The sequence below is a fragment of the Chanodichthys erythropterus genome, chromosome 19, assembly GCF_024489055.1.
Source record: "Chanodichthys erythropterus isolate Z2021 chromosome 19, ASM2448905v1, whole genome shotgun sequence".
Classification (NCBI taxonomy): domain Eukaryota; kingdom Metazoa; phylum Chordata; class Actinopteri; order Cypriniformes; family Xenocyprididae; genus Chanodichthys; species Chanodichthys erythropterus.
Window position 1 is genome coordinate 18,978,356 of NC_090239.1, and position 23,715 is coordinate 19,002,070.

At 36.1% G+C, this 23,715-nt stretch overlaps 1 protein-coding gene across 1 annotated transcript; it reads right to left on the bottom strand.

The window, feature by feature from the left end:
• Positions 1–340: 340 nt before the first annotated feature.
• Positions 341–23,426, bottom strand: gucy2cb (guanylate cyclase 2Cb). The gene is made up of 27 exons (XM_067369521.1): positions 22,993–23,426; positions 22,708–22,814; positions 22,548–22,615; positions 19,985–20,200; positions 19,753–19,874; positions 18,768–18,867; positions 18,488–18,593; positions 18,204–18,345; positions 18,034–18,116; positions 17,809–17,929; positions 16,412–16,493; positions 16,150–16,252; positions 15,972–16,034; positions 15,818–15,889; positions 15,599–15,703; positions 15,423–15,509; positions 15,098–15,230; positions 14,829–14,966; positions 9,012–9,100; positions 6,917–7,008; positions 6,585–6,740; positions 5,805–5,997; positions 5,531–5,705; positions 2,905–3,003; positions 1,833–1,927; positions 1,386–1,462; positions 341–1,267 (listed from the first exon to the last, which is right to left on the bottom strand). The coding sequence occupies exons 1-27, from the start codon at positions 23,195–23,197 to the stop codon at positions 1,069–1,071; spliced, it is 3,228 nt and encodes a 1,075-aa protein (XP_067225622.1). The 5' UTR covers positions 23,198–23,426; the 3' UTR covers positions 341–1,068.
• Between the last annotated feature and the right edge of the window lie 289 nt (positions 23,427–23,715).

A 23,715-nucleotide genomic window follows, 5' to 3' on the forward strand; every position in this document is an offset into this window, starting at 1 on the left:
CCAATAATGCACCAATAAGCTGGATGCCAACCGCTGTAAAACAGGAAAGAAGAAGAAGCAGCAGCGTCATTGTGGAGTGAAAGCGGATATACAACAGACGCGGACGAGAAGACAATGCTGAATAAAGTCGTAGTTTTTGTTATTTTTGGACCAAAATGTATTTTTGATGCTTCAAAAACTTCTAACTAACCCACTGATGTCACATGGACTACTTTGATGATGTTTTTATTACCTTTCTGGACATGGACAGTATACCGTACAAACACTTTCAATGAAGGGACAGAAAGCTCTCGGACTAAATCTAAAATATCTTAAACTGTGTTCTGAAGATGAACGGTCTTACGGGTTTGGAACGACATGAGGGTGAGTCATGAATGACATAATTTTCATTTTTGGGTGAACTAACCCTTTAAGAAGATTACTAATGGTTCTCTTAACTTAAAGGGATTTGTTATAACAGAGCACAGACCCTTAATAGTGTATGTATGCCAAAGAAAATTGGATTAATGTTAGTCTCTTCAACCAAGAGAATATCTTTTATCACAGAAAACAATCATTAATTATTGTAGATGTCCAAGCAGCATTACTGTGTAAATAGTTATCAAAATAATTGAAATAAAGTTTAGTTTCTTTTTCAAACATGTGTGAAGCGTTTAGCATGTTTATTATAATATTATTTGGCTGAAAATTAAATATCTTTCCTATAAAACATTCTGCTGTTACACTCTCATTCTTCATAAATGTTCACTGACTGAAAGTGCTTAATATCTCTGTGTGGTTAAACATTAATGCAACTGCATATAAAGCTTAGCTTAATGATGTCTGTTCAGTTTAAGAAGAACAAGTAGAAGTTTTTTAGAAAGAAAGCCTAAGCTAAGATCTACAACACATGTTAACAGTGAATAATGTTAGATAATGCTATAACACTAAGTATGAATGTTTTTTATAAATCCAAATATACAGTATTTACATTTTGCAGTGATTTCAATTGAAATTCAGTTTCTGTCATCATCAAAGGGCTTTTGATGCTGATGTGGCAGTGTGTTAGTGTCATGTTCAGGGTTGGGGTTACAGGTATGTGCTTTGACTGTCACCGGTGGCCAGGTGGAGATACTCTGGCAGTTCTGTGCAATCCATTTCCACTTCCACTATGGGCTTCCTGTGACGTGCTGACAGGGTCTTTCTCTTACATAAGCAGGAGGGCCGCTTCTCCAGGCACGTCTTTATCATTTCAGACAGGTCCTGCTGCAGATTCTGGAAGTTTTCCCTGCCAGGAGAAGAGTTCATAATAATGAAATCTTTTTAAAAGTATATCATAGACAAGTAATGAGTTCACAGACTAGTTATGATGAGGAATAATAAGGACCATAAAATGTTAAACTCACGCTGTTGGAGGCGTTGGCAGATTATAATTCTGCCCTGTAACTCCCGTCAACCAGTATGTTGTCTCTTTTCCTTTACCCTGTGGTGTAAATGAGGACCAGTGCAGTTATTGTAACTAAAACAAAAATAATTTTCATTCAGTGAAATAAAGCTGAAATAAAATATATAAATATCAGATGAAAAATCTAATCTTAAAAAAAAAATCTGAAATGTAGAAATACTAAAATGAATAAAACTGAAATAAAAATTAAAGCTAAATAAAAATATAAAAAACTAATAAAAAAGACAAAATGAAAGCTGAAAATATAAAAATAAATGTAATTCAAAATACTAATGCTATAATAGTATATAAATAATTCTAAAATAACACTGATAATGATTATCAAAACAATAGGAAAATCACTATTTTAAAAGGGTGAGAGACCATCATTAACAATTAAATCACAGACCTTTAAGTAAGTTTCTCCTCTCTTTTCATACTCAAACTTGCAGTCTGTGCGCTGGAGAATGTTGATAGTTGACTGACTCACATGGATTCGTAATGCTGGAGTGAGGACATGAACGTAGAATGAAATGCAGAATACACAGAGATGGATTACAACGCTTTGGTTAGGGAAATCTAGTGAACTGATTTACAGTACCGTTCAAAATGTTGGTAAAAATTTTATGTTTTTGAAAGTCTCTTATGCTCACCAAGACTGCATTTATTTAATTGAAAAAAACAAACAAAAAAAAAAAAAACAGTAAAATTGCTATTTAAAATTGTTTATTTAAAATAACTGTTGTCTATTTTATTATATTTTAAAATGTAATTTAATTTGATGGCAAAGCTGAATATTCTGCAGCCTATACTTCAGGTCTGTGTCACGTGATACTTCAGAAATCATTCTAATATGCTGATTTGGTGCTCAAGAAACATTTCTAATTATTATCAATGTTAAAAACAGTTGTGCTGGTTAATATATTTTTGTGGAAACTGATACATTTTTTTCAGGATTCTTTGATAAAAAGAATTAGTTCAGCAATCCACCTTAAAGGATTAATTCACTTCAGAATGGACATTTTCTGATAATGTATGAAAATTTGTGGTTAAAAAGTATAAACATTTTTATTTTATTTTTAGAAAATGACTGATCGTTTTACTAGACAAGACCCTTATTCCTCATCTGGGATTATGTAGAGCCCTTTGAAGCTGCATTTATACTGCAATTTCGACCCGTTGTACCCCAGTGAAGTCCACTACATGGAGAAAAATCCTGAAATGTTTTCCTCAAAAACCTTAATTTCTTTTTGACTGAAGAAAGAAAGACATAAACATCTTGGATGACATGGGAGTGAGTAAATTATCAGGAAATTTTAATTCTGAAGTGAACTAATCCTTTAACTTTGGATGAATTTAATGTATCCTTGCTGAAATGTTTTTAATTATTTAAAAAAACAACAATAAATAGATAAAAAAAAATGGTACTGACTCCAAACTTTTGAACGGTACTGTAGGTTTTGAAAGACAGCACTACTCACGTAGACCTGTGGACTCCATACGAGATGCCGTGTTCACAGTGTCTCCAAACAGGCAGTATCTGGGCATCTTAATTCCCACCACACCAGCAGCACAGGGCCCTGAGCACATGCAACATAAATTACAAACTAAGGGGTTATAGTACATATTCTTGTATTATTTATAATAATTTTTCCTGATGTTTACTTGTAATTTTTTCCACCAAAAATAATTCATTTTTTAAAACCATTTTCCACCCTCTCTCTGATCCTTGCATTTAAAGTGCCCCTATTATGCTTTTTCAGGTAGTACCTTTCATGTAGTGTGTTATATTGCTGTTTGTGAATGTCTGCAGAGTTTCAAAGGTCAAAAATTAATGTAATTAAAGCTGCAAGCAGTGATGAAAGGGCCCTCGCACCGGGGCTCACCACCACCTGGTGGCCTTAGGAAAACTGTGAACAGTGGGCTATAGTCATTTAAGCGGATAAATAGAGAAGAAATATGGCAAAATAAGTCATTTTGTGCCTGACATTGTATGCCTGGGTTACAACTTCCTGTTTCACACACATTAGCACTTAGCCAAGTGTTGCATGATTTAAGGTGTTTCTAATATGTTTGGTACTTCGTGGCATATACAAATGTGTTTCTGGGAGTGAATTACAGTGCAAAGCATGCCATTTCCTGTTGCCAGCAGGTGGCGCTATGACTGTAACTGAATACTGGCATGTAGATGTCTTCAGGCCAGGTGCTTCTCAATTCTTATTTGTGCATCCTCGTTTCCTTTCCTTGCTTCCTTTCCTCGCGTCTTAGCTCCACCCCTCCAGGATGCCAGGGAAGGACGCAAGGAAAAGACCAGAGGACGGAGGAATTGAATCAAGTGAAATGATAAATCCTCGCTCCCTTTAGCGTCACTTCAAAGCGTCATCAGCTGCGCTCGAGGGATCTACCCACATGTTGTTAAAGTTTGGTTATTTAAAAAAATATAATAAATATTAATAAAGAAAGATGCCTAGTTGAAATATATGAGATATAAAGTTTATTTAATCTGTAAAAGTAAAGCATACATTTAAATTATTGTGACAGATAAGAAGGGGGAGGAGAATTTATGCGTGCGTCACGTTTCTCGATGAGAAAGACTTCTGCAAAGGATGCACCTGTGTATCCTCGCTCATAACTCCTCAGGAAGCCTCCTCACTTCTTGTTCCTCGCCTCCTCGTGGTGCAATTAGAGAATTGAGATGTCCTTCAAGATGGCTGAGCTCGATTGTTTTCCGGGTCATAGGATGGAGGACGGAGGAGCGAGGAGACAAGGAGGGATATTGAGAAGCACCCCAGGACTCTTATCAAACATGTGAAGTTTGGGCAGAGTTACAACAACTTCCTGTTCCATGGTGAAACATCGAACTTCATCAGGCTGCTACAGACACGCCCTTCGGCGAAAACTCTAGATCTTCGCAATTTAACATTGCTAAGCCTTAAGATTAGACTGACCAAATATAATGTTGATTAAAGCTCTAGCAGGAGTTTGTTAAAGTACAACGCGTGGAAATGGCAAAAACTGCAAACATTTTGCAAAGAAAATTCAAAATATCTCACTTCCTGTTGGGTTTACGTTTTAGATTTTGGACCCTGGGACAGTTTTGTAGGTATTGGGCTGTTACATGTGTCATACTTCATACTTGTACATGAAACGTAAAGCAAAGGGTGCTTAAGTAAAATTTTGTAGGTGGCGCTATCGAGCCATTTTGCCAGACATAATTCTGAAACCGATATCAGACCATATAATAAATTTCACCACTTCTGATGCGTGTGCAAAGTTTCATGAGTTTTCAAGCATGTTTAGGCCCTCAAAAATGCAATTTAATTTCGAAGAAGAAGAAGAACTGACTGAGCAATTACAATAGGGTCCTCACACCATCAGTCCTCAGGCCCTATTTATTGTCTGCCCAAAGAAAGAATCTGAAACTGAATCTCAACTGCCTGAAATGAGTCAGTAATTATGGTCTTACTTGAACCTACTTAGGTTTCTAACAAATCTGCATAAAGCCAGACATTAAGCCAGACGTTGAGCCGCCCTGAACTGTAGTTGTAGCTGAGACCCGGAAGAGTTTGCTTCATGTTGTCTACATGTCGAGAAGATGCTTTTCTCTGTGCTGTGAAATCAAATCCACTTCGCATGCACTTCCAAATGATAAGCATTCGCGTTCTAATTGATACGTTAAAACCAACACCATCGTTACTGTTCTTATCACTGGGTATACAAGTGCTAAGGAAGCACCAGAGCTGAAATTCAGATATGGTAATGGGCATTTAGTTTCCGACATGTGCTGTAAACGGAAGACCAATCACAACAGACTGGGCCATCTGACCAATCAGAGCAGAGCAGGCTCTTGGAGAGCGGGGTTTAGAGATACCAAATCCTTTATGAAATCGTTTAGACACTGTGAGAAAAGAGGTGATGCTGCAATGTATATTATGAGAAAATTAAAGTGTTTTTTAACCTTCAATACACGTAAACCTATTGTAGGAGACATCCAAAACAAAATTAGGGGCACTTTAAACCATTTTTGCTGCAATACTTGAAAACTTTAATCTAATTGTTTATAAGGCCTCACTGTTCAAAAGACTACAATCAATGACTGGCCGTTACCTGAATGCACACCAATGCGAATCCACACGGGCATCCCAGGGAGATGGCCTAACTGGAATGTGCCCATGAAGGCCAAGATGTCCAGTGCCATGAAGCAGATATCCATTGCATGCCTGTTCCCATTGCGTCGAGGAAGACCGGACACCACCATGTATGCATCACCAATCGTCTCTACCTGGAATAGGCACACAGACACATCGCCTTGAATTACTGAGGCATTGTGAAAGCCTTCTCTGATACTGGGTCTCATTCAATTACTAGTAAATTGAAATACCTTATAGACATCGTGATTGTCAAGGATGCTGTCGAAGTTTTTGTAGATGTCATTGAGCATGTCCACTACCTCAATAGGTGTGCTAAAGTGGCACAGTGTGGTGAATCCCACAATGTCACTGAAGTAGATGGTGACCTCGTCAAAGAGCTCAGGCTCCACTTTTCCTGTTTCCTTCAGAGAGCGCACAACTGGTCTGCAACAAAAACAAAATGGCAAGAGTTAATGATCTGATTAATTACCTGCCAGTAATGATATAAAAAGACAGTACAATTTTGTCTAAACAAGCAACAAAAAAAAAAAAAAAACCAATCAATTGTTTTAAATGCTACAGAATTATAATGTTCAGTATAAAAAATTAATACTGATTTGAGATTTGCTGGGCTACATTTAATAGTGTTAAATTATTTGTTTTAAAGTTGCAATGGTATTTTCCATTTTTCCATTTTTGGTATTTTTTTATTATGATGTAATATCCAAGTAAATTGGCTTCTCGAACAAGAAAAAATGTATAGGAATTGATTGGATCATTGTGGTTTGCTATTTCTGTGATCTAATGTGTGTGACAGGCTGTCCTGCTCTTGTGCCAGTCAATATCATAAGAGAACTTTAGATTTAACTTTGAGCATTATGACAGCAAGGATAATCTAAATGTAAAAATAGGGAAATGAGCTTGTGTACAATTAAAAATGCACTAATACTGGCCAATAATCAATATGTTACTGATATCATGCATATCTAATAATGATCACTGCAGTGTCTTTCTATTTGTTGTGTTCAGACCCAGGCAGAAGCATGAAGTTTAGGCAGTCCGCTCTGTCTCTCTCAGCCTTGTATAGAGCTGTGCGTTCCTCAACCAGCCGTTCCAGGTTACGGGAATACATCTGTAGCCGACGGATCAAATTCTCCATGTAGCTCTCATGTTCCTGATTGTCCAGACTATTCATAACCAAATCAGGAAATCATGTATTAGAGAGATTTCAATCACGACTTCTTTAAATTAGATTTTCAGATGGTCATCATGCATGCTAATGGTCTGATTTGTATTTCTTTCTTCTTTGTCTACCAGTTCTCTAAGATTTCTCAATGTTGAACAAAAGCATATAAAAAGTGACCTGACAATCTTCCATAGAGTGATTTCTATCTTTTTGAAGTCTGGTCTTTTGTCTGGGTCCTCATCCCAACAATTTCTGATCAGCATGCACACCTAGAGAAATGGATTACTGGGTAAAGAGCCAAGTAACATGGGACCAATTTTGACTTTACTTAAAGGATTAGTTCACTTTAAAATGAAAATTACCCCAAGCTTTACTCACCCTCAAGACATTCTAGGTGTATATGACTTTCTTCTTTCTGATGAATACAATCGGAGTTATATTAATAAATATCCTGACGCATCCAAGCTTTATAATGGCAGTGAACGGTGGCAATGAGTTTTAAGCTAAAGAAAGTGCATCTATCCATCATAAACGTACTCCACATGGCTCCGGGGGGTTAATAAAAGCCTTCTGAAGCAAAGCGATGTGCTTGTGTAAGAAAAACATCCATATTTAACAAGTTATGAAGTAAAATATCTAACTTCTGCCAGACCACCTTCCATATTCAGCTTACGAACAAAGTGTAACACCTCTCACAGTTCAAAACGCTTACACTACATCCTACACCTTCCGTATTAAACTTACAAAAAAAGATAACTGACGCATCGCTTCACTTCAGAAGGCCTTTATTAACCCCCCAGAGCTGTGTGAAGTACCTTTATGATGGATGGATGCACTTTCTTGAGCTTCATACTCATTGGTCCCATTCAGTATTATTATTAAACTTGGATGCATCAGGATATTTATTAATATAATTCCATAATAATTTTGTTCATCAGAAAGAAAAAAGTCACATACACCTAGGATGGCTTGAGGATGAGTAAAGCTTGGGGTAATTTTCATTTTAAAGTGAACCAATAGTTTTAAACTTAGTAGTTGGCACATAACTATTTTTATTGACATCAAAGTTTATATGTACAGTCAAACCAAACTTTATTCAGACACCTTAAACATTTCATTTATTAATACAGTTTATTCACTATAGTTAAAAAATTTTTTTTAATAAAATATGACAAGATCTCAGAGTTAAACTGTGTCAGAAAAAAAAAAAAAAAAATCTTAATTATGTCAGATTACTCTTAAGCAAATTCTGTATGAAGAATTTTTGGGTATAATATGTCACAGTTTACTTTATTTTGCTATTCTCAGTTACATAAATGAACAATAGTGTCTTGCACCCACTAGTAAAATATATAAAAAATATCAAAAATGTCTGAATAATATTTGGTTTGACTGTACAATACCTATCAAAACATTTTTTTTAATGTTTTTGAAAGAAGTAAATAAATGCAGCCTTGGTGAGCATAAGATAATCAAACTTATAGTAAAAACAGTAATATTGCAAAATACTTTTTACAGATTAAAATGAAATGTTTTCTATTTGAATATATAATGGCAAAGTTGAATTTTCAGTATCAGTCTTCCAGACTTCAGTGTCACATGATCTTTCGGATAGGATTCTAATATGCTAATTTGGTGGTCAGAAAACAGTTCTTTGATGAATAGAAAGTTCAATGAACAGCATTTATTTGCATTTATTAAATAGAAGACTTTTATAACATTGTACATGTCTTCACTGTCACTTTGATTCATTTAATGCATCCTTGATTAATAAAATTATTAATTTCTCTCTTTGACTTACCACAAATATTTAAATGGCATAATTTTTTCCACAAAAACATTAAGCATGCAGCAGAAACTGTTTCAACATTGATAATAATAAGAAGATCCGCATATTAGAGTGATTTCTAAAGGATCATGTGACACTGAAGACTAGAGTAATGATGCTGAAAATTCAGCTTTGATCATAGGAATAAATTAATAAATACATTTTTAAATGTAAAAATATTTCACAATATTTCCTATTTTACTGTATTTTTGAATAAATAAATGCAGCTTTGGTGAGCATAGGAGACAAAAAAAACCCTCCAGATTTTCTAAACTTTTGACAGGTATTTTTAGATGAAGTATAACATGTCACCCCACAGAACATGGCACCCTTCCAAAAGATTTTATGTCAACTATCCATATGTTTTGGATTCTTTGCATAACTGTTTGGCTGCTATTAGTACAAATAACAATTTGTGAATGGGTCAAACAAATGCATACACACCTCTTGTTCTCTTTCACTGGTATTCTCAAAGTTTAGGTCAGGTCTGAAGAAAGAGGTCGTACTAGGGTATTGCACTCTGGCTAGTTTCTCTGGTAAAGAAAAGTGAATTAGTTAAATGAATGATAAATATGAAAACAGTTTGTTCCAAATCTGTCTGAATTTCTTCTGTGGAACACAAAAGGTAAATATTTCAAGAATATCCTGGTCGTTCATTTCAATAGCTACTGTATAAGTAAATACAAGCTACAAGCTCCAAAATGACAAAACAAGCACCATAAAAGTTACATAAAAGTATTCCTTGTGCACCACATTCCAAGCCTTTTTCATTTTTTTTATTTTCTGCTCACCTTGGAATGTTCACGAATGAATGAATCTTTCTTTAAATGGAATCCAGTATCCAGTTAACAAAACAGTTCTGAATGACAAATCGGACTAATTCAGTTCTTGAATTCAACTCACTATGTCAATGATCACAGCCCCCTGGAGGGGAAGATTATTCATGAATAACAACTTAAACGGCTATTGTAACTGTCATTGGAGTCATTTTGTCAGTTCAATTTTGAAGTGATACTCAACACTGCGTTTTGAATCAAGGCTATGGGGACACCATCAGCATAACCGGTATCTGAAGCATAGTGAAAACAATCCAATTTCACTGGCTGGTGACAATTCTTGACGTCATTAGTGGAGCGCCTGGAAGTTTTAAAGGGGGCGCCCGTGATACACATCATCAGCTTTTTTGTCTTCAGGAGCCGTTTGTTTATCAAGCACGTAGTAAAGGCGAATCTATAATGGCGAATACAAGCAAGTATTTCAGGAAGTGTGTGCCTCCGTGTCCCAGGTTTCTGACACTTAGGACACACAACCCATGCATTCAATGCTTGGGTGAAGAGCATGCACGTTCAGTGTTTGAGGGCTCTGAAAGCGCCCATTGTGAGAAGTTTACAATACAGAAGCTCTGTTCACGCCTGTCCTTATTCTCTAGGAATGTAGCACAGGCGTCTGCACCTTGCGGATAAGGCCCCGCTGTTGCCGAGGCACAGCGGAGGCTTAAGTTGTGGGGATCGCAGGTTAAGCTGGCTGAGGAGTTTGAGAGCAGCATGGCTCTTTAGCGTTCCTCAGTAGCATGCGCGAGCAACCTGCTGGTTCAGGGTGTGCTGTCTTTAGCAATATTTGATCCAGCAGATAACATGTTGCTAGCACCATCCAGCCAGAAGGAGGCAGATGTGGTTGAAGAGGCCGAATACAGTATATGTACTGAGTCTTCTCAGCCTGCTGGCCCCGCATGGAACTGTTGGAGTACATGGCCAGATTGGATCTGGCTTGGGGACATGAGAAACAGGAAGTCGCTCATGACAGGCTGGATGGGGGCTTCCTGTCAGGCCATAATTGCCCTTCCACCATGAGCCTTCCATTCCTTCCCGACTTCCACACAGAACTGGAGATGGCGTAGAAGAAACCATATTCAGCTTGCATTCATCCTTTTCAACTTTTGAACTAAGCGAATGCCGAAGGATTAAATGAGCAGGGATATGAGGATGCCCCCTGTTGAAGAGACGCTTGTAAGCTATCTCTTGCAGGGCGAGTTATCTTCTTTGAAGGCTCCTACCCTGCCATCCAAGCTGCTTCAGAAGAATTTGCACCTTGATGCGCCAGTCTCGCTCTCTGAACTTTTCGGCACATCTGTAGAGACAGACGAACTGCTGAAGAGAATTAACATCTCTCCTCCTCCTTCTCCCCCACATGCTCTTTAGTGTGGAGCACAATGATAGAAGCAAGTGTAAAAGAAAATCGTCGTCATCGTTTCCCTCTCCAGCTATGACAGTTGTGGAGTAGGATTGTTCCCATCTGATGTTATTTTGTGAGTGAACTGAACTAAAATAGTTGGCAATTGCATTCCCCTGTTTAGTTATCTATCTCTAATGATAGTAACGATACTTTGGGTAAACATGATATGGCACTATATTCCTTCTAATTAGTTTGCTAAGCGCAAAAACCTAGGCACTGGCTATAGCAGAATGCAAGCAGGGTGTGAGCACACTCCCATTACTGACATAGGGTAATTAAGCAGAGCTGCAGCTCCCTGTGGTTTCCCAGTGATAGTGGTAATGGCCAAGGTCGACAGTGAAATATTTCTCCCTGTGGCAATTATTCCCTAAGAGCTATGTTAAGCCTAAGAGGCTGTCACAGCTGAGACATTTTTTATTCCTTAGAGCTCTGCTTTTAAGGCTAGAATAGCCCTCAGGGAAGGGAGGAAGGTTGTACAGGCCAGGACATTCCTTGCAATAAAGGCACAGAAGCTGTAATATCTTCTATATTTATGGGAAATAATGGCTTGGGGAATACTACCACTACACGGTCTGTGTATGTCTTTTTATTGATGAGCCCTGTACTGATACTCTAACTCCAGCTAAAATAATCTGTTGAGTCAATATTATGCTATGCCCACTGTGCTTGTGCATATTCTCACCCAGTGAGGCAGGCATCCCTGTGGCATGGCGGAATGGGTAATTGTTCCCCATAGTATTGATCTAAGCTTCTTCTTGCCAAGACATCGAGACAGTACAGAAAGGGCAACCTAGAATGTAGCAGCATTCAGGTGGAGCCCATCCAGAGATCTCCAGAAGATACAGACATGGAGGAAGAGATAGTTGAGCTGAAAATATTGCCAGATTTCTCGACTGCGGCAGAACCACTGATGATTCAGATGGAGGAGCCTGAATACCAAACTCCACATGCTGGAGTGAAAACATTTCCACATTCCTCTAACACAGTGGCAAAGCCATTGTTGATCCAGGTGGCACCTAAACAACCTCTACCTGATGAGGTGGAAACATGGCCATCTTTCTTTACTGTGGCAGAACAATTAATGGTTCAGTTTGAAGAACCTGAACAGCAAACTCCAACTGATGAGGGGAAAAAATTGCCCTGTTCCTCCACTAAAGTGGTAGAACCACACCAATGGTTCAGGAAGCACCTAATCTCACTCTGCCTGCTGAGGAGGAAATTCTGCTATCTGTGGCAGAACCAGTGATGGTTCAGATGGCACCTGCTTAAGTGGAGCAAGAGCGTCCACCTGAAAGGGGAACGAAGAAAAGGACAAAGAAGGAGAGAAAGACAGACTCTTCAGCTATAAAGTGTCCAGATGAAACTCCACCAGCAGCAAAGCCAAAACTTGCTTGGATGGATGAAAAGAGAGAAATATTGAATATGCAACTCCACCACCTGCAAAAGGAAAGATTGCTTGGATGAAAACGGATAGTACAAAAGTCACACACATATATATATATACAGGCACGTGCACACATAGACATAAAAGGGGGCTTGAGCCCCTGCCCTTTTTCTTCCTGGAGAGAAAGTGCCCTTTTTTCTGGGGTGCTTTTTTTATTTTTAATAAATGAATATATATTACTGTTTGCGCACAGCTTCCCTGTCAAACAAATATATTTACTTTATAAAACAAATTTAAAAAATACTATATCAGGTCGGCTTTGTCGAGTTCCGATGCCCTCACTCCGCAACACGCCATTCATGCCCGCACGCACGCACGTGCGCCACGCCCCACCTCACCTCGAGTTTGCTGCTGGCTGAAAACTTGTGACAACTATTCCTGCGAAAATGCAACTGCTGTCCGGCGATAAGAAGCGAAAAAGAAAAAAGGCCCTAGTTGGATCCATCCCGTGCATTTCTTTCAGGTAGGCTAGCCTATGTTCACAAACCTGGAAGTTTTGTCTATTTAAGGGTTATTTATTAACGCTGCATTAATCGTTTGACCACCATTAACACATCTGCCTGATTTGATACGAATGCAATATATGTCATATTATAATTTAAATTATTGTATTGTGCTCTGCATTGCGTTTTGAACCATGGTAAACACTTGACCGATAGGTTGGGCTGTCAATACAAGAAGAGAAGCATTTCATGGACGCACATCCATGAACCACATTATTAGACAGTTTTCTAAGGATGCATTGTTTATTAAAACTATTTAAAAATCATAATACAGCATCAGCTACATAATGCTATTCTTTAATGTCCACATATTCTTGTTGAAGAAATTACAGTGGCTGTAGCATTTCTATCACAAAGAAGTGGGCGAATATTATTATTTAACTAATGATATATATTTTTTAATCATGGTTGGCTTTGATCGTGGATTTGATCGTGCTGTGCTGTCTAACAACAAAAATCAGCAGGCTTTTGGCGCCCTCTGCAGGCATTTGTTATAATATATAATAGTTCAGGAAATTCTTGATGTGTTTAAATATGCAGAGTAGCTTATTTTGGTTAGTTTAGAAGAAATCTACAGATGCAAACAGATGGAGGGTAGTAGGCTTAAAACAAACTCCATCTAAATGTGGGGTTATGGTTAAGTTTTCTTTCCATAAGAGTAAAAGACATGGCAGAAAAAAAGGACCTTAAAATTGTAAAATCTTAAAATTGTCCACTTCATGAAAGAAGTATTCCAATAACACCAAAACAATTTAAAACAATTTATTGATTTGTGCAAAATAAACATAAAAATTATTAGTGAAACTATGTCCCTCTCCTTGGTGCAGTCATTTATTCTCTCTCTCTCTCTCTCTCTCTCTCTCTCTCTCTCTCTCTCTCTCTCTCTCTCTCTATATATATATATATATATATATATATATATATATATAACTTCTCTGGTGATAAACCTAGTGAATACTAAAGAAGACCATGGTCTCTGTGTGAACTAATTATTTTGTAGAAATCTGTGGAGTATAAAACAATTGTGTGAGTGTAAGTGAAGTCAAAGTTGTCTTAATATATTTAAGGGTTCATTATTTTTTAAATAAATAATTATGAGATGTGCCCTTTTTTCCACTTGAGCCCCTGCCCCCCAAAATGTCTGTGCACGTCCCTGTATATATATATATATAAAGAGAGATGAAAAGTGAAGGCCTGAAAGACAAGCAAACAAAATAGAAGATACAAAGTCAGAGCAGGCAGCAAATATTACTCCTTCAGCAGTCTAGCAGAAGCAAAGGTGGAAAGGATTATGTCTCATTTATAAATTGGCAGAGAAAAAGATCACTGCAGAGAAAGAGAAGAAGGAGACCAGAAAAGAGGAGAAAATAAAAAAAAATATGTCAATCATCTACCCTGCTCATCGACAAACACAACATGTTCAGTAAGTCATATAGCTGTGGTCTCACAATGTTTGAGACTCAAGAAAATATACAGGTGGTGGAAGAAAGAGACTAAAAGACAAGAAAAGAACAAGAAGATTGAGCCTCAAGGAAATACAAAGAGAGAGACTAGGCCTGATCCATTGTTCTTGACTTAAAATGTCCTGCTGTTGTCTTACAGTGGAAAAAACAACAAAATTGAAGCAAATAAAAACTTTTTCTAAAATATCTAATTTAAAAACAAGAACAGAATCTCTATAAAATGATTTGCTTAAAATAGTTATCATAAATAACTGAAAACTGTGCGGCATAGGTCACTGCAAAGTATATACATTTATTTAGATTATTTTAAATATATTTCATTTTTCTATCATTTGTACCATATTTTCATAAAACAACAGGTAAATCAACATATTTTGAATATTTATGATGCAAATATAAAACGTTTTAGAGTAAAACATTGACTAATGTAACTAAGGCTTATTCTTTGTAACTGCATGGAAAGACCTACTAGCACAGTCCAAAAATTCACACCCTTTTAAAGTTAAACTGTAGCATTAAATAAATAATCTTGACTTTGCATGCATGATGGGAAAGTCACCAGTAGGTGTCACTGGTGATTGTGTATTTTCATGCAACTGTCAATAAATCTTTCTCTCACCAGCACGATCAGAGCAGGCTCTTGTGTAGAATGTGCACTTCCTCATCATGATCTCCTGGGAAATGATGGCGAAACTGTACACATCTCCTTTCTGAGAGACCCTCTGCTTCCTCAGGTGTTCAGGAGCCGTCCACAGATCTGAGAGAAGCGGAAACACAAATGAACCATTATGAAAATTAATGTTTAACCAAGTAACTATAATATAACAGTGTAGAAATAACTGAAATTCTTTGTCAGGATAATAATAATAATAATAACCACCCTTTCACCTTTACTAGGACTGAGAATTGTATTGAAACCAAAGTCCGCAATCTTCACTACCATACGGTTGTCAACCACACAGTTAGTGGATTTAAGACGCCCATGGACTGCAATGTTGCTTGCATGGAGATAAGACATGCCCTAAAGGAGGTCAAAAAGTTCATACGAGAAACTGTGTTAGTATAGTACATTTACATAACTATATGTATAGCACACATCTAGGCATATAGATGATAATTGATCAATCCATTTAGACACCGCTATATGCAAATAATGAAATAATACATTTTGAATTCAAGAAAATACTCTAAATGAAGGTAATCATCCCATTACCTTTGCAATGTCATACATGACAGAGATCTTAAACTGCCAGTCCATAAAGGTCTCTTCCGGGTATGAAATCTTATCATTAAGTACATGCTAAAAGAATAAAAATCCTTATTATATTTATATACTATATCAGATTATTTTTTTACATTTAATCATATGAGGCTTATTATAACACTCACTCTAAGGGATCCTCTTTCTCCATATTCAAACACGCCAAAATACTCATTGTCAAATTTGACTGTCCCGTAGAATTTGGTCAAATTGTAATAATCAATTTTCAATAGCTGAAATGAAAGTGACATTATGATATCTGTTGTGAACAACACAAAGTTACTCAGGTTTTATCTTAAAATAATTCAGTGTTTTGTTATTCAGTGAAGAGAATAAAATCCTGCTACCGCGTTGAGCTCTATCCTCTGTTTTTCAGTGAAGCTTCCATCTGTGAGTCTTAACTCTTTAAGGATAACAATCTGTAAAGAAAAAAAAATCAACTTATTAAAAAAAAAACAGAGTGATGGAATCATTTTAAATAAATGTAAGCATTTACAGTACCTTTTTATCATAGCGTGCACGGCGTAGGATGTAGCTACTATTCTGTATAGAGTCTTCCTCAATCTAATCACAACAGACAAAGAGACATTCAAAAATGATGCAGTAAAAAATAAACATAAAACATTTCAAAACACATTATTATAAAAGTAAATTAAAGACTTTAGTGCCAATGCATTACCTTCAGAGAGATCATATTCCACTCATTCAACTCTAATGGGGTAATGAGCTCTGAGGAAATGTGAGACCATCTTTTCTGCATGTGATGGTAATTTCTATTTTGCCTTTAAAAAATATACAGAAGCAACTGTAAATATCTTGCTACATACAATTTCATACACAATGTGCATATAAGATATGTACTAGTAAATCCAGTGGCATCACAAAAAGTGGCATTACAAAGGGACAAAGAATAAAAGTGAAAAACAATGTATTGCTCTAACCAGTAAAAGATGAAGGCAAGTGTACCCATGACCCCCACAACAGCAGTACACAATGCTATGACAATGATGTTGTTTTCCAGGCCTAAATAAATAAATTTTGTTTTTTAAAGAGAAAAATACATTATTACATAATATACAATAAAATATGCTTGATACTTTAACTCAAACATCAATGTAAAAAAAAAGAAACTGAAATTTATAGTAAAAAAAACAGCTGTTGTCATTGCCAGAACTTTCCCTTTAACATTTGGTAGTAATATTTTAAGTTTTACACACTGAACTTATATTTACAGTAAAAACCATATAAAGTTTATATACCAAGTTAGTAAATTTGTTTTTTTACCTTTATAATATTACTATAACCACCTTAAAAACACACGTGGTAAAGATACAAGCTGGGGTAAATACTAATATATAGAAAGTGCACACTTGTCATTCACACAATGTGTTGGGGAAAGTTACTTTTAAAAGTAATGAGTTACAATATTGTTTTTAAAAGCTATATTTTTGGCAAATGTAAAGGCCCTTTCACACCAAAAGTTCAAATGCAAATAGAAATGCAAATTTAGTCCTGTACAGTAGAAAGACATTCTCAGTCACAGAAAAATAGGACTCAGGTTGAACACTCTTACTTCTGGAATAAAAAAATAAATTAAAAAACCACAAATGTGATGTTTATCTAAAGTAATTTTTCCTTATTAATATGGCTGAATTGGATTATCGAAAGTCAGCAGCAAAGACATGGGAAATATGTATTTGTGTTATTTAACATATTTAATTATTATAAATTTGCAAATTATTCTGGGTTTGCATTTGACCGTTTTCATTTATTTTGAGGAATACTGAATCTGTTTTTGTGCAAGTGAGATGTGTAAATGCATGCTCACATTTAGTCTAGAAATACAATAACCATGTTTACACCGCGGGAAGTATCAGTCAATAAACGGGAAAACAAAGTAACTTCCATTACTTATTTGAAAAAGTAACTCAGATATTTTGTTGTAAATTTAAAAGTAATCTGTTACTTTACTAGTTACTTGCAAAAAGTAATCCAGTTACTTAACTCAGGTTACTTGTAATGCACTTCCCCCAACACTGACACACAAAAACATTATACAAATATATCAAAGAACCTTAATAAACATTACGGATAAGAAAAAAGATAAGAAGAAACATAGCTACTGTTTTTCACTGTAAATTATAAGATGACGTGTGCATTTAACAGTATTTTACTGTAAAATTACATGAAACGTCCCATTAGATCTACTACAGTTTTTCACCGTATAGAGTAAGGGAAGTTCTGTTAAACAAATAAGAGAATTTTACAATAGCATTATTACAGTCTTTTAATATTAAAATTACAGTCATTTGATTTTGAAAAGTGGAATCCACTATACCTTTTGAATCTATTAATGGACGGTCTTTAGGTAGTTGACTCTGAGGCCAAATGAAGGAAGGATTGCTGTCCATTAGCTGTGTGTGGTTGGTGGAAGTGTTGAACTCATACAGAATCTTGTACTAAAGTACAGAAGAGGTAAGTTTTAATGTCCAATAATCACTCCATAATTTGCTAAAAAAAAAAAAATTATATTCTGTAAATAGATTGATATATCTAGGCATACCTCATTGTCATTGTTAGTGTAGATCAAAGAAAATGTCAGATCCCTGTCACCATATTCATCCAGCTGATAATCTCCTGCTATGCCTGTGGTTTGGATTTTTCAGATTTTAATTATCCTGTGGAATTACTAAAGCAACTCCAACATTCTGAGACATGACTGAAGCTTTTCACCTTTGAAAGACACGTTTCTGAAGTAGTTCATGCTGAAAGACTCCATATCCTGAATTTCTGAGAAGGCCGTGTTCCAGATGTTCCTCATCACCTGTCTGAACAGCAGCACTGCATCATGATATGCTGCAATATAATCATTCATCTGCACACAGAACAGTGAGGAGATGAAAGTTAGTACTTCTAGATCCATAACAGGAAAGCATCAGCATATGAATGTGAATATTGTGCAAATACACTGTAAAAAATGACAAAACAAGATTTTTGAAGCTAAAAACTGTACCCACTGTGTTGTTACCAGAAGTGTCAATGGTGTATTGTCTTGTGTTGGGCATTGTTAGCACCAGGACATTCTTCATAGCATCGTTAGATGACCCATTATAATATATGTCGCTGTGAGAGAAAGTTAGTATTGTTTCACATTTACAATTTCTTTCAACTTTAGATTAGGCTTTTTGAGATTAGCACAGTTATATAGATGGCTATCCATGCACATTTAGGTCAAGATCAGTAGATATCATATAGCTCTAGATTAAAGAAAGCAGGAGTTGAAGGTGAATGACTGACTTGTAAAGGTCAATCAGAAGAAAAACTGTTTCCTCTTTAGACTCCATAGTGCCGTTCTTCAGATCCATGATGTCATCAGGTGTCCCACACATAATGACCACTGTGAAATAGAAATCAAAATAGAAAACAAATAAAAACACACTTCAACATTTACATTTTTTGAAAAATTTTGACACAAATATTAACTTATAAATTACCATAAGTAAAACATTTAAAAACTAAGGTTGATTTTCCTTAAAGGGTTAGTTCACCCAAAAATGAAAATTATGTCATTTATTACTCACCCTCATGCCGTTCCACACCCGTAAAACCTTCGTTAATCTTCGGAACACAAATTAAGATATTTTAGTTTAAATCCGATTGCTCCGTGAGGCCTCCATAGGGAGTAATGACATTTCCTCTCTCAAGATCCATAAAGGTACTAAAAACATATTTAAATCAGTTCATGTGAGTTCAGTGGTTCAATATTAATATTATAAAGCGACGAGAATATAAAAACAAAACAAAATAACGACTTATTTAGTGATGGCCGATTTCAAAACACTGCTTCAGGAAGATTCGGAGCACAAATGAATCAGTGTGTCGAATCATGATTCAGTTCGCGTGTCAAACTGCCAACGGCTGAAATCACGAATCACATGACTTTGGCGCTCCGAACAGCAGATTCGACACACTGATTCATTTGTGCTCCGAATCTTCCTGAAGCAGCGTTTTGAAATCGGCCATCTCTAAATAAGTCGTTATTTTGTTTTTTTTGGCGCTCCAAAAATATTCTCGTCGCTTTTATAATATTAATATTGAACCACTGTACTCACATGAACCGATTTAAATATGTCTTTAGTAGCTTATTTTTAACTAAAATATCTTAATTTGTGTTCCGAAGATTAACGAAGGTCTTGCGGGTGTGGAGGGTAAGTAATAAATGAAAGAATTTTCATTTTTGGGTGAACTAACCCTTTAATATTCTAATAAAATAAGGTCTTACAGTTGCTCTCCCGTTTATGGCTGTCCAGAGCCTTACTCAGCTCGTCTTCTCTTCGTAGAACCACAGTTTTCTCTAAATGTTTGGAAAAGTTGCCTAAAGATACCTCAAGAGCATTTATGTACCTACAGACAAGACACAAATCAGAATGACTCAAAGGGAATATTCCTATATTCCTTCACAAAACTCTTTTGTTGTTGCAAACTACTAATGTACAATATCACTACATACTCACCAGAAACAGTCCTCTGTATTATTCTGCTTCTTGTATATAAACGTTGTGTTCCATATAGGCTTGATAGTGTCATTGAATTTCCAAAAGTGAGAGAAGAAGCTGGAGATTTTTCTGGCTGGGGGCAGAAGGCGAGTCAGATCTCTCTTGAAGTCACAAGACAATCCAAAGCTTCCTGCTGATATGATGGGCATGTTGAGGTTCAGACCGATCTCCAAACTACAAAGCACATATTAGATGTTGGGAAAACTCAGTTTCAAACAGCAAGGAACCTTTTCTTGAATAGTCTGACAGGTCCATTATCTTTTCAGTGAGGTCATAATGTTGTTCCTATCATATACTATAACTTCATGTCACTAAATGAAGTGAATATTTTTTTTTCCTGGTCAACAGTATCTGCCTGATGAATAAACATAAGAGTTCAACCCTAACCTAACCCTAATCCTAAAAGTACACTATCCAAAGAAGTACACTCATACTGTATTATATTGCAAAATGTATTCTAGTTTAAATTTATATAAACAAAAGGTAGCTGGTCGCGCACTAGGCTAGTTGAACTTAAGAGTAGTTCACTCAAAAATGAAAATTCTGTCATTACTCACTCACCCTCATGTCGTTCCAAACCCATATGTGTTCATCTTCGGAGCACAAATGAAGATCTTTTAAATGAAATCTGAGAGCTTTGTAGGGACACACTGACAGCCTACGCAACCACCATTTTCAAGCCCCAGAAATGTAGTAAAAACATCAATAAAGTAATTCATGTGACCCCAATGGTTTAACCTCAGTTTCATGAAGCGACGCGAGTGCTTCGTTTGCGCAAACAGACATAATTTACCACATTATTTACAAAATATTAATCTCCAACATGCGTTCACGCAACAACGTCTGCTCTTGCCTCAACACAACATGCATGCGTCATGGTGCTCTCGTGAACACGCATTGAAGATTAATATTTTGTAAATAAAGTGGTAAATTATGTTGTTGTTTTTTTTGCAAACAAAGCAAAAATTCTAATATTAGCCAGCAAACATTTGGACGTTTAATGACCATTGTGTATGCTGTCAAGAGAGGGACAGAAAGCTCTCAGATTTCATTAAAAAGATCTTAATTTGTGTTCTGAAGATAAGAAAAAGGTTTGGAACAACATAAGGGTGAGTAATTAATGACAATTTTCATTTTTGGGTGAACTAACCCTTTAAGTAGGACTAAGTACATGTCAAGTCAAGTCACCTTTATTTATATAGCGCTTTTTACAATGCAGATTGTGTCAAAGCAGCTTTACATTGATAACTGGTACATAATTTGGCTGCACAGCAGCTCTTAAATAATAGTGTCAATGCAGGCAGATCAGAAGCACTGTTAAATAAATGTCAAGAATACTATTGAATATCAAATGTCAAGTGTCCCCAACTAAGCAAGCCAAAGGCATTACATCAGTGTCTACCGCTTAATGTACTGACAAGCATTTATGGTTAACCAAAATACACTTAAATGTAATTTCTATTGAAACTTATATATCATGTATTTATATATATTTAATGATGAAGTGCAAATTTAGTACATTTAAAATATATTAACTTCAAATGCAATACTGAATAAAGCACTACAGTTAAACATATAATCAAGTTTACACTTTAGAATGTTAATCAACACATTAAAATTATTATTTAAAGCATGACAAAATTGCTAAGACATAATGATTTAAAATGCACTTTAAACTAAAACTTTTCATTTGGCAAAATGATAGATCACCCAAAAATGAAAATTTGATGTTTATTTGCTTACCCCCAGCACATCCAAGATGTAGGTGACTTTGTTTCTTCAGTAGAACACAAATGATGATTTTTAACTCCAACCGTTGTAGTCTGTCAGTCAAATAATGCGAGTGGATGGGAACTTCTACTATAAGAGTAAATAAAACTTGCATAGACAAATCCAAATTAAACCCTGCGGCTCGTGACGACACATTGATGTCCTAAGACACGAAACGATCGGTTTGTGTGAGAAACCGAACAGTATTTATATAATTTTTTACCTCTAATACGCCACTATGTCCAACGGCATTCATCACTCGATTCGTTTGGTTTGATCGCGCTCTGACAATGGCAGTGATGTCTCATTGTCATTATACCAATGACAGACAGCAGCGGTTGGAGTTAAAAATCATCATTTGTGTTCTACTGAAGAAACAAAGACACCTACATCTTGGATGCTCTGGGGGTAAGCAGATAAACAGCAAATTTTCATTTTTGGGTGAACTATCCCTTTAAGTGTGAAATAAACAGTCATGAAACTGTATTCCCTTTAAGTACACTAAAGTACACTTTTGTTTCATTAATCTTACAGTATAGTGTTTTAAAGAACATTGGACAGGATTTGAAGAACACTTAATGCAAATTAATAGAATTAAGTGCACTTCTTTTTTTTTTTTGTTACAAGGAGTGAGTACTATAACTGATTTAAAGTGGATTCTTAAGGAGGCAGATTGCACGATCTAAAAAAAAAAATAGGATGTAAAATGTGCAATACAGACAAAGAACTGTAAAAGCAAAATCGAACATACTCAACCATTTGGAAAGTGGCATAAGTGCAGGTTGGTCCCAGTAGAGCACATCCCTCCTCCCCTGCATTCTACGAAAGAAACCACAACGATCAGTGTGAACTTTATATATATTGTAGCTTCTATATAGTATGTCAGAGGAAATAAAAGGCCCAAAACTGACCGCAAGATCATTTAAAATTTCAACTCCCTCGCAGGCGCTACTGGTGCAGCCTTTTTTTAAGTAGTAAATGGTTTGAAACCCTCTGAAATTAACCGATAAATCCACACCTTGAAAAAGTAGAAAAAGACACAAAGTAATCCCAAATAGAACTACATTTCATATTTAAACACTATTTAGATGTCACTAAATCTTTTGTTTTACATAACTTTAATTATGGCTTTGCAAGACTGTGATTTCTGATGGAGTGTTGAATAGTCATCAAATGTTGTTAGGATCATACTGTACCATCTTTTGAGTTGATCTTAGAATCAGATTCAACAGCCCTCATCACCGCAGGCTTCACAAAATTGATACTCCAGGGCGACACGTCGTCATCCAATAAAATAACATTCATCAGAAGAGTTCCATTAAAGCAAGACTCTTTCATGAAGTGACTTTGCTTTAGGAATGCCCATGATAGACATGCAAATAACCAGATGTGGTAATCCATATTCAAAAGTTACGAAGAAAGACAAACACGCAGTCTCTCAGCCTTTGAGGTCAACACGTTTAGATAGAACTGATTTTCATTGCAATGTGTTTCAGTTCATAGTAGTTTGTAGTTGTCCAGATGAGTTCCTTCGTCATATTTATGAGAATATTCCAAGAATGGAAAATGTAGAGGAACAACTAATAAGGTTGTTTTATCCAAGCTGGTCTTTTGTCCTAGACAGGCACACTTTCACATTGATCACTTTGCTCTCACCTGAGCGTGTTAATGAACAACATAGTCAGTGGCCGTGTCTCAAAACCTAGTGAGCTGCCTACAAAGACAGCATTTATAGGCATCATAGGCAAATATTTATTTTTGCTGTCTAGATAGCAAGTTCACAAGGCTAGCTCACACAGTGATTGTCAGAGTGAGAATTTAGGCCTAATATTCTCATAGAGGTGCTATTATAAACATAAAGTATGTATTTATGGGTAATCAGATTTCTGTTAAAGCAACTGAAGCAGAAGCTCTCAGGG